We start from the raw sequence: 17,598 nt of genomic DNA, 5'->3' as shown, positions 1-17,598 counted from the left end.
AACGACGTGACCGAACATCCTTTCAGCTGTTACTTCCAAAACTAAACTATGGCGTTTACCACAATCGACAACACGATTTGCACCGATCCGGAAACGTTACCGTAGATATGATCCCCCGGTCGAATCCCCTACCGTCAATCACAATATACCACTACCGATATTTTGAATCCTTCCCGAGAACCAGCGGCATCCAGGTCCCACGGGAAATTGCACCGTACCACAAAACTACTGCACCAGAGTCACTTATTCACTAGCAGCACCAGTGCCACTGCCTCGACTGTTGTTCGGGAAAAACCATGTGCCAACATCAATCCCCAACCGGAGAACGAAACGGAATGACGGTATCTGCTGGTGGCTTTTCCGTTTTTATAACACACCACATGGTGGCCACTGCACACACATTCAAAACAGGGTAATGCTTTCGCTCTCTCTCGACTGGCACGAACGAATCCTTGCCCGACCGCTGGGCGGCGCCACCAGTTAGCAACATCGTGGTTGGTGACCGCTTTCACGGTGGATGGTGGAACGGCAGTGGGTGGCAAACGGTCAAATAGGAAATGAATGAGTTTTCCCGCCTTTTCCTGCCGAACGAAGTGTTGGTTGCGATAAATGAATCATGGAGACACATTTACTAGGTCGAAAGAAAAATGCATTTCATATGTAATTGCGTGGTTTTGAGATTTTAGTTTAGATAATGCGAAACCATTTTTGACAAGTTTGTTCTGCTTCAATTTAGCAACTAATGCCACAGCTGCGTCAACAAAGAGGTTGAGATTCCATATTGAAGTATAGCTCTTTCTTTATTACCTTAATTTGAAGATTTTTCAGTTTTTACAGATTTTTTTCGATTGTTGTATGAGAGTTCGACTGTTGGGAATTGTACGATGGTTGGTTATAATTTCGGCTGAGCAGTCTTAAATAAGTAGAACGATCTGGTTTTTTACTGTCCGACGTTTCGTCACTGATGTCAGTGACGAAACGTCGGACAGTAAAAAACCAGATCGTTCTACTTATTCAAGACTGCTCAGCCGAAATTATAACCAACCATCGTATGACTTTTTTCGATTTTTTTATATGAGATGAAATTATTTTAACAAAAATAGTTTACAAAAAAAACATACAAGAAAACTCTAAACTATTATTAACTCAATGCTTCTGTATGCCATAGCTGTTAAAATAGACACACTTTTATCTTCTGAAATTCTACTAATGTATTATGATAAAATGCCCCGTTCAATTTTCACTACTCAGTCTATCATTTTTTTATTCTACAAAATATATCAACGACGCTCTACTGGATTCCAACTTCTGGTCCGGCTTCGGGTAAATTACCTGGCAAGTAACCATACTGGCCAAGCAGTGGATAGGCCGCATGCTGTGGGGGTGGCAACGGAGGGTGTGGAATAGGTCCGGCCCCATTCAGCCACCGCATCATCCAAGGCGACGCAAAGTATGGCATCAGCGTTCTTACGTTGGACCAAAATAGTTCGGACATGAAGTGCCGACAGCTGGCGTAGACACTCCGCACGAAGTTCATATACATGTGGAAACTGGCCGACACTGCGTTGGACATCAGGGCTAGGTACTGGGTCATCGGAGTCCAGAGTGGTGGACCCGGAGGTCCCTCCGGGACGGGACCAAATGAAGGATGTTGTGGGTACCCGTGCGGTTGAAACGGTCCGTATGCTGGATGATAGGGAGGTACAACGTGACCCCAAAGCTGCAGGAATTGAGGAGCCGGGGTCGGTGTAGCCCCGATCGTAGTGGACTGAGCGAGTTGCCCCGATGAGGCGCCGGACAGACCGAAAAAGTTTCTCCCTAATTGGCTACGTTTTCTTCTACGGCTATAGTCTAGCTGCTATTCTGTCGGTGGCAAATTGCGAGGACCAAATGTCGACTCACGGTCGTAAAACAAGGCCGGTGAGTGCGGTAGATGGTGGGGATCGACCGTGTGGTACAGTCCATAGTGAACTCCGGGACTCGCTACCTGTTGAACAGAGGAAGGCTGGGAATTAAAATTAGACTAGTCGATTGTGCTTACAATGGATTATTTGACATATCTTTACCAAATCGGATTTTACAAGTGTCAATCGATTGTTTTTCACCAAAAATCCAATATTCTCGCATTTCCACTCACGCTTAAGTGCCGCCCCAGCCAGACGCAATAAATTCTCCACAAGCACATCATACTTACGGCAAGCTTACCCTTTTGAGTCCGTTAATCGACGCCAGCAGCAGTGCGAGTTTTGCCATCAGGAAAGCCTTTCCGCTGAGTGCCGCCAGAAATTGAAATCCGATCGGGATGACGAACATTCCGAACACCGTCACGCCGAAAATCATCATCGGAATCATCTGGTGGCGGTGACGCCGATGGCGCCCTGAAACCAAAAAGAGTGCTCTTGTTATAAACCTACCCAAAACTAAGAAGTATTGCGACAAACATCAAACCACTCTTACGTATTCATTTTGGACTCAGATAATGCACAAAAATCAGCTGTACCCGGGTACTAAAACTAGGTGTCACATTAAAACATACTACCATAATTGCGTTTCTATGTTACTGAACACTAACACTCCAGCGCGCCAATATTCCGCCGGAGTGCGACACATGAGCATAATAATCACTGGTCGAGTTTGATTTGGCGAACAATAAAAACACGATAACCTTCTTTTTTTTGGTGTCGTGAATGTCACCGGTAGTGAAACGTACAATTATTGCGTCAAGGGCCTGGAACAATCGTGCCACCGTTTGTTTAAATGTTTTGCATTAAAAACTGAGCGTTTGTTTTTTTTTTTTTTTTTTGAACTTGTTTTGAATTCTAAATCAACAAACTCAACAAAATAATTCAAAAGAATTAAAGTAATAGTAATTACTATGGTGAAATATGTTCTGATGTGATATTTTTTAACTCGGATTCGTCCTGTTTGCAATTGAAATATACAAATAAGATTTTTGGTTAACTATATATTTTGGTTAACTGTATCCAAGCTTCAGTCTACATCATGGACACTCAAAGTGCGTTAAACATGTACATTTTTTTCACAGAGGACATTAACTCTCTTGATTAAACCAGAAATGAACCAAAATATAAGTGCTTTCAATTTTTGAATTAGTTTACGTTTTAATAAATGCACATTTAAGAAAGATTTGTTGAACTGGTTTTGTGAATAAATAACGATAAGAAGCATTTCGCTGACTGACTTATTCTTGATTGGTGAATTAACGATAAATAAAAAAATATTTACGAAACTGTGATACGAGTACCATGGTAATAATGGCTTCCAGAATGTCAGTTTTATTCTGTTAATCCTCTCTTCGTGCGATGAGTGCATGTCAGGTTTTGTGCAATTTCATACAAATTCCATGGATTTTTCATCACATTTTCACTTGGGGATTTTAGTGTTGTTTAACCTTCTAAAGTATATTAATACCGAAATATTGCCTGGTGTTTTGCTTTCCTTTCACTTGATTTGTTTTAACAACAAAATTTAAACGCTAAAATAATTAGAAATTTGAGTGGTGGGGATAATAACCAATTACCAATTATTACAAGAGATTTCATCAAAATCATATTTTCGTGGTATCTAAACATATTTTAGTTCAGCTTCTACATCATCAACCATACACAACTGCACAGAATGAAGCTTCCTATTTAGTACACAACCAAACTTGCTACGAAACTCGTATGCGTCTGCACGGGCCGAATACTCACACTACAAAGATTCTTCTTACAACATATGCGCCTGGTTTCTTGTTTTAAAACTGATTCAACTTTGCTGTTATGAAGGTTGCTGAAAATCGCTTCTTTTACCCTTTTTTTAATTATCGCTATTAACGTTGTCGAACGTTGATTGAAACAATCATTTTTTCATGTACAAAAAAAATTCAATACTATTTTCAGTGTTCTAAAAATTGATTTTTTGAGAAAAATTTACCTGTATGCAACAAAAACAAATAACTTATAAAGACGTTAATTCATGAGCTACTTATCGCCAATTCCCAAATTGCCTCAATTCTTGCAGGTCCGTTTCAACCTTGCCATGTAGGACGTTGGACCTCTCTGTTTCTTTTGCCGGTGAGTTCAAGGTTCCCAAAGCCGAGTTTTCCGCACCGTTCAACATCTCCGCGAAATGTCCGGCTTTTCGTAGCCTTCCGAACTTTATTGAGTACACAATGGGAATCTCTCTAAAAAGGGCCTTCAGCTCGTGCCTCATACACCTGCGCCGGTCCCCGCTTTCGGTTTGTACTCCACCAAATATTGTCCTTATGTTATTGCCGATGGTTAGCAGGGATACCGAGTATACGAATTCATTTACCACAGCGGTTCTCAACCTTTTTTTGTCCGCGTACCCCTTGGCGACATTTTTCGTATCGATTTTCCCCCTGACTTGAAATGTTTACGCAGAGTGTGAGAGAGTAGTGGTAGGTCATGTTGTGGTGTTCTATTTCAGGTTTAAAATTGAACTATGGTTTTTTTGATTACAACAGTCATGTTTTAAGAGCAAGATTGAACAACAAATAAAGTATTATAAAGAAAAATTGCTTCGTCCGCCATTACTGATTTTTTTTCGCGTACCCCCTGAAGGCTTTCGAGTACCCCCAGGGGTACGCGTACCCCAGGTTGAGAACCGCTGATTTACCACTTCGAGTTCTTCACCGTCTATGATAACCGTCGGTGGGAGGCGAATTTTGGTTCCTCTTGAGCGTCTCCCTTTCCTTATAGAGGAATCGCTCCTACATCAATCTTAACATCTATATTCATTAGGGTGGGACAAAAAATAAATGTTAGCTCTCATGCACTTCTCGTGGTCCTTATGGGTCCTATAACAGCTGTGTTAATTTTTAGATCGATCGGTTGAACTATGTTTTTGCACCCGATTTTTGAAGTTACCATACAATTTTATATGGGAAAATACACTTTTTCAAAATTTATTTCCTAGAGATTTCCAGTTGGCTTCTAAAATTATTAAGTTTAGTAAAGCAGGCAATGCATGCAGTTTGCGAGGATGCGAAAATGAACGGGAAAAGAAGGTGTGACTTTTAGGCTTAGAAAAAATTTTCCCTCGTCCAGACGGAGGGAAATGTTTTTCTAAGCCTAAAAGTCACACCTTCTATTCCCGTTTATTTTCGCATCCTGGCAAACTGCATACATTGCCCGCTTTACTAAACTTAAAATGTAAGTCATATGACAAAAATGAAATTAGTTCGTAAAGTAGTACTAAAAATATATCGATACATGACATTTGTAGGTAATTTTTCGGGAAAAACTCTTTTGAAGACCGTAAGCCGCTACGATGCTTGTAGAAAAAGTTATTAACCCCAAACTGCTTGAATGTCTAAGGAACGGCTCACCATTGAATTTTTCCAGCTACACTGCTACAGCATGTTGCTATTGCAAACTTGCTTAAGGTTGAAATATATTTTCGTGGAATTAAGCTTGAAGGTGTGATTTTGCTCATAGTATCTTCTGAGAAGCCTTCAAGATAAATTTTACGCGATATCATTACTTATCACATGGTTGAATTTGCAACAGCAGCATGCTGCAGCAGTATTACTGGAAAAATTCAATGGTGAGCCGTTCGTCAGATATTCAATCAGTTTGAGTTGAATAACTTTTCTACAAGCATCGTAGCTCATTTTCCCAGGAAAATTTCCTACAAATATCATGTATTGATATATTTTTAGAAGCCAACTGGACATCTCTATAAAAAAATTTTTGAAAAAGTTTATTTTCTCAAATAAAATCGTATGGAAACTTTAAAAATCGGGTGCAAAAATTTCGTTCCACCAATCGATCTGAAAAGTTACACAGCTGCTATAGGACCCATAAGGAACACGAAAGGTGCATGGGAGCGAAAAAATAACATCATCCCATATAACCGTGTCCCAGTCTAATATTCATCTCATCGCTCATATTCGTCCAGTTTATCGTTAAATTTTAGTCCTTTTTTTTCAAAGTAAATCTTCAGATCACTCGATTATATCAAGAAGTAAAAATAAAATTGCTTCTGCTTCGAAAAAAAGCGAAAAACCGAAGAGATGAATATAGGAGCGAATACCTTATTAAGTTTTTGACGCATTATTCGACGACCAGGAGCGGCCATTAGACATCTAAGTGGCCAAATACCGATCGCCAACAGTGTTTTTTGCAAAATCTTATAGTTTGATATTGGGTTGGGGAAAAAGAAATGTCGTATTTCTGATCGAAATTTGTCGCTTTATTTAACATACTTAGAATTATCCGATTTAAGTCAAATATGCGCTATTTTGTTCACAAACTTGTTGCTTCATTATTCCCCTTTTAAAAGACCCCCTCTCTTATTTGCAAAAAAAACCTGGACAGCCAGGTTTCGCAAGCCTCTTTTGAAGCCAACTTAGTATCACCAAGAGCGTTTTTCATGGACCGGAAGAGATGCTAAACACTCTGTGCCAGGTCCGGACTATACGGTGGGTGCGATAGGACATCCCATCCGAGCTCCCGTAGCTTCTGGCGGGTCATCAAAGATGTATGAGGCCGAGCGTTGTCCTGGTGAAAAACAACACCCTTCCTATTGACCAATTCTGGCCGCTTATGGTCAATCGCCTGCTTCAAACGGTCGAGCTGCTCACAATAGAGAACCGAATTGAGGGTTTGGCCATAGCTGAGCAGCTCATAGTGGATGATTCCCTTCCAATCCCACCAAACACACAGCAAAATCTTCCTGGCCGTCAATCCGAGCTTGGCGATGGTTTGGGCCGGTTCACCGCACTTCGACCACGATTTTTTTCGCTTGAGGTTGTCGTACGTGATCCACTTTTCATCACCAGTCACCATCCGCTTCAAAAATGGGTCGAGTTCGTTCCGTTTCAGCAGTGCATCGCAGGCGTTGATTTGATCTTAGAGGTTTTTCTGCGTCAACGCGTGTGGCACCGGAACATCAAGCTTTTTTGGGAATCCAATCTTCTGCAAATGGCTCCAAACAGTTTTATGGTCTATACCCAGTTCCTGGCCGATCGAGCGAATGCACACATGCCGGTCTACTTGGATGATTTCTCCGATTTTATCGTTTTTTATGACGATTGGCCTACCAGTACGGGGTGTGTCTTCGACAGCTACTACACCAGAACGATATCGATCAAACCAACGCTGTGCTGGGTGAATCGTTACAGTATCGGGCTCATAAACTCCACAAGTTTTTTTGACCGCCTTCGTTGCATTTTTACCCCTCAGGTAGTAAAAACGTAAAAAAATGACGAATTTCTTGCTTGGTGGACACCATATTTGGCGCGCTATAACTTGAGACTGAAACGTACGATCACAACACTGTGGAAACGTCTCTTGTAGCACAGATTGTCATCTCTAAATAGCCGTAGAGTGTGACCCGACGCGATAAGTATAACAAAAGATATGTTTATTTTTTTTTTTTATTTGTTGCCATCTATTGACAAAATATGACATTTCTTTTTCCCCAACCCAATATGTTGCAACCATGCTCCCACGGTTTCCCTCAATGAATCTGGAACAACGGAAACTTTCAAAATTTTCCCTACTGTACTAAGAACTATGTTCGAATTCGGTTTAAATCTTGCGGGATTTTATTTCAAAAATTTTATTATTTCAGCTCCAGGGTTCAGTTACACAAGTGTAATGAAATCATAAACAACGGGCAAATTGTGTTCGAAAACGGATCATTTCTTTTTCAAACTTTTCTACTAATAAGCAAAGTCTTTTGGTGCTACATTCCGTATCGGAACTATACCTTCTGTTTTACTATACACAGACTCCGCAGCCGACTTTTAAGTGTACAGGACAATTGCGGGGCTATCGTACCTCAAGACCAGCTGGGAGATTTTCTACTAATAATAGTACTTAAAAATCTCAGGGAAACTTTCTGAACATCATCAGGAAAAGTTGCTTAATAATACTGGCAAATATCTGTTATAACTTTACGTTAAATAGTAGAGCAATCTCGCATATGAAAAATATTTCCTTTCATGATAGAATTTCGGACTTCTCCGATCACGATACAAAACTCTATTTCTTTGTCTCAACCTTCGGCACACTTTGAAGGGATTCGAGAGTGTTCCCGATACACATCACTCAATCCGAGGTAGCCGGGATAAGACGTGTTAGTTTATCTGAAAAACCTTGGTGGTGTATTATTTGCCATAGCTTGTCTCGTTCGACTATATCACACGCTGCCTTGAAGTCCACAAAGACGTAATAAGTGAGCACGTTGAAGGATTTTTCTGAACATTCTTAACATTTCTAAAGGATTTACCATTTTTCGACATTTCTGACGGATCTGCCGGAGAGTGAAGGATTGATCCGTAGTAGGTTGATACTGTTGTACGAGTTCTTTAACTAAATTAGATAGACGACGGAGCAGAATCTGAGAGAGGACTTTGTAGACGGCATTAATCAACTTAGGAATAATACCACGGTAGTTACTGCATTGTCGCCTTTTTATAGATGAAGTGTACAAGTCCTTCCATCCTTTTCTCTGGAAGTGTCTCTTCCTCCCAAATCCCAAATCTTCCTCCCAAATTTAGTGTGAAGGCTGTGGAGCTCTATCACTTCCTATCACATTACTTCCCTACCGACCGCGGCATTCATACACGCAAAAATTCAAGCTTTAATCATCCAATGTGTCCTCTTCAGTGTTGTTAATCTCACTCATAAACTCATGCAACATCTCAAGTGAGATTCTCGTAGCTACCGATATCACACACTGGAGCATTCTCCATTCAAGCTATTTCTCGTTCTTTCTCGCTATCTTCCTTGCTCACATTCGCTCCCGAGATCATATGCACACACGCGCGCCTACTCTGTTACTCACATGTAGTCACTATATTAGACACTATATTGACAAGAGCTCATTCATATTTGCCTTAACCGAGTCAGTACCAAAATCATAAGTATTGATTACCGGTTACACTGCTTTAACAACAGCAGCATTCTGGTAATATTACCAATACCAGCACAAATTACAATGGCAATACTAGCACCGGTTATATTTCATAAGTGTAATGCTTTTAAGCCGTCCAGTATAGGTATTGAACATTCGCTAGAACACCAAATGTGTTATGAACAACGCACATTCGTTGTAATGGTTGCAAAAAAGTACAGGAGATGTGCTAATAAAACACAATATTGATGCGGTTCCACACCATCCAACGATGTTGCCTCCAACTACGCTTAGAACAATTCCTTCTCGTCGTCAAATCAACCTTTGTGCGGGCAACTCACGTTAATGATGCTGTTGTTGAACAAACAGCCCTTAATCCTCAACAAACACATCGTTCGATTTCGTTGATCGCCTTCCGGTTGACCACACCTTCATTCTGTTCATCACACAAAATCCCGTTCTGGAACATTCATAAATGACGTAGCATTCGAGGAGGGAGGGGGGGGTTGCAGGTTTGTGACAAAAAGTGACGAGAGGGAGGGTGGGGAGCTAAGCTACGTAGCAAATACGAAACTAAGAGAAAAAATTGGATTATTTCTAATTGTTGTTTTTATTACTGTTTTGTCTGTTAAGGGTAATTTTTATTACTTCCTTGTCTTTTCCATTTATGACACAAGGTATGTTTTTAATAATAAAATTTGCAAAAAAAAATTATCTTGCGAGGGAGGGGGGGGGGGGGGGGGGGCTTTGTTATAAAGCTACGTAATTATCTAGATGGGGTATCCAGATTTATCTGTATTATCCAGATTTTTGAACATGTATTCAGGTAGACAGATTTGAATTCCATTTATCCAGATTTTTCATATATGATCCAGATTTTATCCAGGTTTTTTTTCTCTGTTTTCATCACTTCAAATTTGGCGCAAAATTTTGTAATTTTGTCACTTCAAATGTTGGGTACTCCGAGAACTTTATCCGAAAAAATTACCTTTTGCCTCACAAAATGACTGCCAGATTTTTTCCAGATTTTACTTTCGCTTTTTCCAGATTTTTGAAAAATTGACCTGGCAATACTGCTTACTAGGGCCACGCTACCAAGTCTCGTGAAGGGGCTGCCATCTTGGTTATAGCATTTAAGGCAAAACGGTTTTTATTTCAGTCGCTCGCTCCCGGTCAACAACCCCTTCCCCCTTTATCGTGGTAGCATTCGACCGAGGTCCCACCAAGCATTGATGATAATAATAATTTTCGCTTGGTTACTCGATATTAGTCGCTGGGTAAGAGGCTATGGACCACAATGGGGTCATTTTATGCCAGATTTTTGGCAAATACACGTAGTACAGATGGTAGGCACTGATCAGCCATTTACGGTGTTTGTTAAGGAGCCTCTTTATCAACCACCACAGTATTAGGATGATAAAATAGAGAAGAATCAATTAAAAAACATAAAAAAAAAACATTTGAATAACATAAGGTCTGAGACAATATTGAATAAAAAAAATTAAAATATTTAAAACATACTAGAACTAAAAATTAATTCACACAAAACTTTCTCTCTCTCGCTCTCTTTCTCTCTCTCTCTCTATCTATCTATCTATCTATCTCTTATTATTTCTGACACAAAATGGAGAACTGATTTGAAACAACTTTTAAACAAAACTGAGATGATGAACGAACTAAGTTGCAGTAAACAAAATTATCTCCTGAACAAATGCCTTTGGATTTTGTAAAGAAATCAATCTCTTCTGGTAAAAAAAGTTATGAACTACACTACACTTAGGTCGCTTTTTACGCGGCTTTTTCTACGCAGATTCCTGAATTTATGCGTTTTTTTACGCGGATTTCGGAATTTACTCGGTCTTTTTACGCGGTTTTTTCGCGTGTTTTTTTACGCGGTACGTATCCCACGCGTAAAAAGCGACTTTAGTGTATTTCTAAGTTGCAAAAGAAGCTAAATTTTAAGAATTGTTATGATGTTGAGAAAATATGAACTGTGTCAATACAGGCAAACTTCGATATAAGGTACATTTCGAATTTTAATTTGTACTTTATATCGAATTGTACCTTATATCGAATCATGAAACATTTTCAACAATAGGGCTTTAAACACTTTATTTTGTTGTCTTTTGTCTACGTATAGTTTATTTTGGAAATAGTATCCAACTATAAGTGTGAACCGACTTGTTTTAAATACAATTCAAATCACATATTTTTTTTGCTTTGTTGGAGACTTTCAGCCGCGTCAAAAAAAGGTAGTCTAGAGCATTAAAAATTGAAAAAAATTCAAGCCGTTATGTTATTATTACTAGTTTTTATTTACCATTTATTAACAAATATGCACATTTTTGTATCGAAAATACTTCTTTTTTTCTTCTTGTGTTTTTAACTTTTGGTTCAATGAATAAGAACCATGAATATCTGCTTACGGAATGAGATCTTTTTCAATTATTTCTCCGTTCCTTAGGATTTCGAAACTTGCATTTTCCTCGTTGAATTTTAAAACGACCGTTTGAACTAACTTTTCATTGCACATAAAAGTGACCCAGAAATGCACATTGCATATTGGTTTAAAACGTGAAAAACGTGATCGTCAACCTTTTGAGTGCAAAAATGCCATTTAAATGCTATAGTGTATTTGACAAATTTTGTTTATATCTTAAGGAGAAAACTTCTGATGCAAATAGATTCTTGAATAATCTGCCTAAAAGGAAGATGATAATTGTATTTATTTTATTACTTATCAAATCAAAATGAAATCTTTAGCAAAGCTGTAGGTAATTTTATGTAGAAAAACTTTGCTGAAGACACCTTGGTTCTATCTCATGAAAATAGACCACATACAGGTAGTTTCATAAACGCACATTCTCGAAATGTCTAAAAAAAAACAAATACCAATAAACTTTTTGGGGTGTGATTTAAGAAGCCTACTATGTCCTAGGCATTTTTTCATATTTGAGAAATACATTATTCTGCCGAACATACTTCAAGCATATTTTCAACTTTTCCTAGGTTTTATGACGTTTTTGATAAAAATGCTCTTTTTTTAAATCAAAACTTGTTTCAGCTGAGAAAGTGTTCAAGTGCGGTTTATGAAAGAAAAACTGGATTTGGAACATTTTTTCGAGCATTGTATTTTAAATTTCACATAGATTGTTCAGGGGTCAAACATCAAGTTAGTTTTTTTTTATCAGCTCCCCCGTTCCCATCCACACTATATCATGTTTTCTCGGCAAAAATAAATTTTTGTACGTTTTTTCAAACTTCCGCTGAGTGTAACTTTATTTATGGACACTCCCTAAATAATCAATAGTAAGCAGAAATGTTGACAAGATAACAAGTATGTTGTTTATAGAAGTTTCCATACCAATTTCGAAGATATTTGTAACATAATATAAATATGTACCTTATATCGAGGTAAAATGTACCTTATATCGAGTGACGCTATATCGAAGGTACCTTATAACGAGGGTACCTTGTATCGAAGTTTGCCTGTAACTCAAAATATTCATCAGAGCCAACCATTCTAGTTTTACCAACTTGTCAGGATACTAACCTTGCAAAATTATAAAGTAAATATCACAATGCTGAGAATAAAACGTCTTAAATATGATAATAACAACATTATTAAAATTCATCGCAAGTCTAAAAGCGATGTATTATCCCTCTAGTGCCCAAATTAATTTTTAGACGGATTTGAAAAATACTACAAGGTAAATATACATTATATGCTGCGATAAACTGTTCATAGGCAACACTACCGTTTCTATTTGATGGTCGTTATTGTAAAACTAACGATGCATGAATACATGAAAATTTCACACCAGTAGTGGCTGCGAAAATTCTCATAACTCTCATCTTCAAGCTTTTATAGGTCTGAAAAGAACCGATTCAATAATATTCAGCTCGAAATGTGTGCTACAGAGCGCTGATGATCGCACCACCACCGGTAGAATTGAATATTTTGTTGGCCGCGCATAAAATTTGCTCTCCGCTGCAAAAGTAGCCAGCAAAATATCCTGCAGCGTACGATGGTAACTGTTGCTGCCGTATGCAAAATAAAAGTAACATGCTCCGCGGTGCCAGGAAGTTAACTCGTATGCAGCTCTCGTTTCTCAATGTCGCGTACCTTTAACAGCTATACTCCACTCGCTATTGTGTGACAAACTAGACTGAAGCTGAATTTTCTACACGCAGTCTTTTGTATCGAGTTCAGGGTAGATTTTTGCCATTAAGGCGTGGCCACACAACTTGGAGAAAAAGGAACAAACCACAACACTTTGTTGAGTCAAAATATGTAGGCAGTGAAATTTATTTCGTCCATGTTATTGTTATCTGTGCTCGGGAAGTAAGCCAATAACGAGGGAAATATATGGGCAAGCTTGACCTTGGAACTTTTCATCTTTTTCCACCATTAAGCAGCAAAGCAACAATGTTGAACATTATATCAAACAATTGTTCTATCTATTGATCTATCCACAGACATATGAATGACTAAGATGCATTGAGTCGTTCGCTCGCTATAATCGTTTGAAATCTGACGCAACATTTGCCAGTTTCATTTTCAATTTCACAAAGTATAATCTAGTATAGAAAACAAAGACGTAGTCCTACGTCAAAATCACTATAGAGCTTTATAAACATTTTTTAGTTCTTATTGAAGCTTTTTAGAAGTGTAACTGGAGACCGTCTAAAAGCGGCACTGGGCACTAGAGGGTTAAGGCAGACAGTGTAACGAAAAATAAGCGAACTGAAAGATATGATACAGACCTTGAGAAATATACCGCATCCAGACGGGATATAAACCCGACATGGTGTTTTATCCCACTCAACTACTGGGACGGTGGTACCTTCCTAAAGCCTATAATCGTATCACATTACCACCTTTTCATTGCTCACCCTGATCAACATTACTGTGCAGGTAGTAAAGCTAAAAACCTCGATCTTTCCTAAAAAAAATTTGCTGAGAAGTTTAACTAATTTCACTAACAATAAGAGCATTCTGACATTTGTTTCATAAAAAGCAAAGCTTGGGTACTAACATTTCGCTGTTGGAACTTAATCTTTCTGTTTATTTGAAACAGACTTTGCAGCCAAATATTAATGAACAGAGCAATTGTTTTTTTTTTTTTTTTTTTTTTTGATAATTTAGTTATAAATACCAAAACAACCAATAAATTTTTCTAGTGAAAAAAATATTAGAAAAAATGAGTTTATGATACAATATGATTCATACTTGGCAATCAATATTTCAACCGATGAGCTAGAAACGGCAGTAAAAAATCTTAAAAAATATTTCCGTACCGTTTCTCACTGCCTCAGTTTTCAGTATTAAAACGGAAACGCATTATCTTGTAATCAATCAGGCCTTTAGCCACTTCATTAGCCGCTGTTTGATTATTACCGACCCATCGTCGGGAGCGGCGGCCTCTTGCGAACAAACAATGGATCGCTTTCTTAATTTGTGCTTTAGTTTCACGTTAAAAAATCAGGTCGGTTGAATGACACGAGTGTTTTTTAGTCCAATATGAAACTTTTTGCCAATTTTTTTTCCTGTTTTGTTATCACTAATCCGCTTGCACGAGGCTCCTTATTTCGACGCTATTTTGAACAGAACTGAGCATGCATAATTCTCTCTGAACGTGTTTGTTGTTGAGTAGGTAAGATAGCATGAAAAATTTAAAAATTTTCGTTGTTACCCATTAGGTTATAAGAAAATATCGGTCGATTTACAAAATTCTGTTGATAACCGAATTAAATGCAAACAAATTATTGAAACACTCTCTGAGACAAAACTGATAACATAATAGTATAAACTTGAAACAAAAAAAAAACATTCCGTCAGAGCTTAACATTGTTATGCCAATTGGTATCATAAATAATACATTTTAAATTTGTGATCCTTGAATTCTAAGTTTGAACCACGATCATTCTTACCTTCTACAGCCGATTTTTCATCTTGCTGCCAAAACCATAGATGCTTTTTTGCTTTAATTCGCCGCTTCTCGCCGGTGCCATCCTGAAGCAGATCCACCTGCAAAACATGCGTTTCAAGCATGGTATCCAATGCATTCAATACGTGGTCTTGCCAAGATTCGCTCGGAATCGCTTTGTTTCGGCTTTGTTTTACTCCAACCGAAGAGGTTTCGTTACCATCAGTATTCAAAGTCATCTCCACATCATTCTCTTGGTTACTTGAAAACAGATAAACAATTTTTGCATGAAAAAAAATCCAGGAAACTTTCAACTGCAACACAAACTCACTTTTCAGCAACATTCTGCACTCGCACCAATGAAGTTCCCGCAAAAAGCGGGATTCTTTCACTGCGGGCAAAGTTATCAACTATGGCAAGACTTTCCCTCCTCAGACAATCCCACTGCGTGTCATTCTTCGAAACGCACAACTTCAGCAAATCTTTACTTTCCCACAGTAACTGCTTCAGCGTTCTCCGTAAGGCCGAAACGGTGGAACTCGCTTCCCCGAAAGCGAGTAAAACACTCAGGAACACAAGCACCGTTGAGAAAAGCAGCTTCATTTTGAATACAGCAGAATACACGCACTCACATGATCACCGGTGAACTTGAAACTAATCGCGGCCAATACTCGCGCGGACAGTTTTATATCGATCGGTCAATGAGCGAAACGTTACACCTGGCCGCATCTAGGGCCAGTGCAGTGCATTTCTTCGGATGACAGTCATTACAGTTGTCATCATCAGCTGCAGCAACAACAACCAGGTCACCTTATTTGTCTCCTCAGCTGGAATTAAATGGGCGTTGGCAGTCGATACGGTCATCATGGTCTCTAACTAGGTGAGTGTAGTATGTTTTGGTAGTTCCTCGATCCAGATTGTTTGCACAAATCGATTGGTGCATAAAACATGAAAATGTGATTGATTTTGACTTAGCTACAAATTTTAATTTGACCTCTTTGCACTCAAATCTGACAGGGCTGCTTCAACGCAACGGCTGATTGCTCATGCAGTTTCGAACTCAAATTACAACTAATGCACCTATCGTCATACAACATCTATTGCTTAACCAAGCGGAACTAATTTGACTCGTTCTAAATAACCACCCACCAAGTCAGCAAGCCATTTGCATACTCCACCAAAATAGCAAATATTGTAATTTTGCTGTAATTTGTACGTTCCCTTGGCTGACGACGCTTCGATGGTAATCAGGAGCAAAATTACCTGTCAAGTTCAATAAGCAACCGTCGTCACGGTCAGTGATGGGAACTTTTTCCGAAAACTGAATGAAACAACAGCACGATGATTTTATCATTGCATTTTATTATTACCATATCTTTTTCTACGTCTATATCATTCTTGTGGCTTTGCCAATGTTGCGTATCCTACAATAGGCTTCCCCCGTTCTCGGTACTTATGCTTTTGTTCTGTCGTTTTTCTGTTGATAAATAGGTATATAATACACAATTTTAATAAATAGAGCATTCATTTTCTGGCAATTCTACCGAAGAGTGTGCTGTATAGGAAGGAAAAAGCGGCGGAAGGCGTTAAAGTGGACAGTTTTACATTATCTTCGAAAAAAAAGTTAGAACACAGTTGCATTCGTTTGTAGGAATAATGAGGTGCTTCAAGAACGGCTAAAAGTGCATTGAAATTTACTGCTTTTCGGTTACGGTTTCCTGTTTATTTGTATTTTTTTTTTAAATGCAATCTCTCTCTGTGTTAAGAGAATTATAATCATATGAGCTATGGCTGGCAAATATTATCAGCAACGACGTGAGCTTATGCGTGAGGTAAAGTTGCTTCAACTATGGCTATTTGATAAATTTAGTTTTGTTGTATACAGATTCTGCACTAAACGGGTCTTTTGCCTTATTCTACTTGTTTGTTGTGCATTGCTTGGTTAGATGGTTCACTACCGGGGCAAACAAACATAACGATCGCCATGAAACATGAAACCCGAATTCGGATGCGATTTTGAGTAGGGTAGAGCGGGGCTAGTTGGTCATATTTGGTCAAAATGTTCTGTAACTTTTTGTAGGAAACATTATGGCAAAAACTTTTTTTTTTTTTTTAAGGGGGGATTTGTTAGTAGCTTAAGTATTTATGATAAATATTAGTAAATAATGAGTATGTGTGTCCAATCACAAATGGTGACTTCTCAACACTGTTAGAAATTTGTAATTTTAATTGTTAGGATTTGTTTGCTTTCGCAATTAGGACTTATCATTCGTAGGGATTTAAACCTACTTGTCAGAAAAGGGGAAGTAAACTTACAACTAACTTAATTGCTAACTTATTGGCTATAAAAAGAGCTTATCGTAACAATTGAGGATTGCAACGATTTTTGTCGAAAATTGTTAATAATTTTATTTGACATAGCTTCTAATGTTTCAACACCAGTAAGTCTATGTAATTCGAGTGTACCAAACCAAGGAGGACGCTTCAAAATCATTTTCAGAATTTTATTCTGAATCCTTTGGAGCGTTTTCTTCCTTGTTGAACTTATGGCAAAAACTCATTCCATGTAAATATTGTGTTAAGTCTATAGCATCTAGAAAAAATATAAACTGTTCAGAATAGTTAATGATTTAGCGGATATTCTATGTTTTTTGAGTGGATGTCTCATTGGCCAACTAGCCCCTCAGCCGGGGTAAGTTGGTCAGTGTGTGGGGTAATTTGACCATTTATATTTCGGAAGGACAATTCAGTTTTCCTTCCTCACTGCATTTGCGGCAGC

General features: G+C 38.4%; 2 protein-coding genes across 8 annotated transcripts in view; both read right to left on the bottom strand.

Moving 5' to 3' along the window:
• LOC129718389 (corticotropin-releasing factor-binding protein) overlaps nt 1–334 on the bottom strand; it is a 70,791-nt gene extending 70,457 nt beyond the window's left edge. The window contains exon 1 of one of the 5 annotated variants that reach the window (XM_055669148.1): nt 60–334. The gene's annotated coding sequence lies outside the window, so the exon portion shown is untranslated. The remainder of the gene's footprint in view (nt 1–59) is intronic. The other 4 variants (XM_055669147.1, XM_055669149.1, XM_055669150.1 and 1 more) reach the window with 4 other exon arrangements.
• A 680-nt stretch (nt 335–1,014) lies between these two features.
• LOC129718387 (uncharacterized) lies at nt 1,015–15,544 on the bottom strand. Of its 3 annotated transcripts, none has more exons than XM_055669143.1 (4): nt 15,151–15,544; nt 14,824–15,080; nt 2,206–2,378; nt 1,015–2,005 (listed from the first exon to the last, which is right to left on the bottom strand). In XM_055669143.1, exons 1-4 carry the CDS (start codon nt 15,420–15,422, stop codon nt 1,859–1,861), a joined length of 849 nt encoding a protein of 282 aa, XP_055525118.1. In that variant the 5' UTR covers nt 15,423–15,544; the 3' UTR covers nt 1,015–1,858. The 3 variants fall into 3 exon arrangements, with proteins under 3 accessions (XP_055525118.1, XP_055525119.1, XP_055525120.1); XM_055669144.1 differs by having other exon boundaries at nt 1,015–1,987; nt 15,151–15,539; XM_055669145.1 differs by having other exon boundaries at nt 1,855–1,987; nt 2,195–2,378; nt 15,151–15,542.
• Between the last annotated feature and the right edge of the window lie 2,054 nt (nt 15,545–17,598).

This window comes from Wyeomyia smithii, chromosome 1 (assembly GCF_029784165.1).
Source record: "Wyeomyia smithii strain HCP4-BCI-WySm-NY-G18 chromosome 1, ASM2978416v1, whole genome shotgun sequence".
NCBI classification, from domain to species: Eukaryota; Metazoa; Arthropoda; class Insecta; order Diptera; family Culicidae; genus Wyeomyia; species Wyeomyia smithii.
This window is presented reverse-complemented; position numbering and strand designations above follow the sequence as displayed.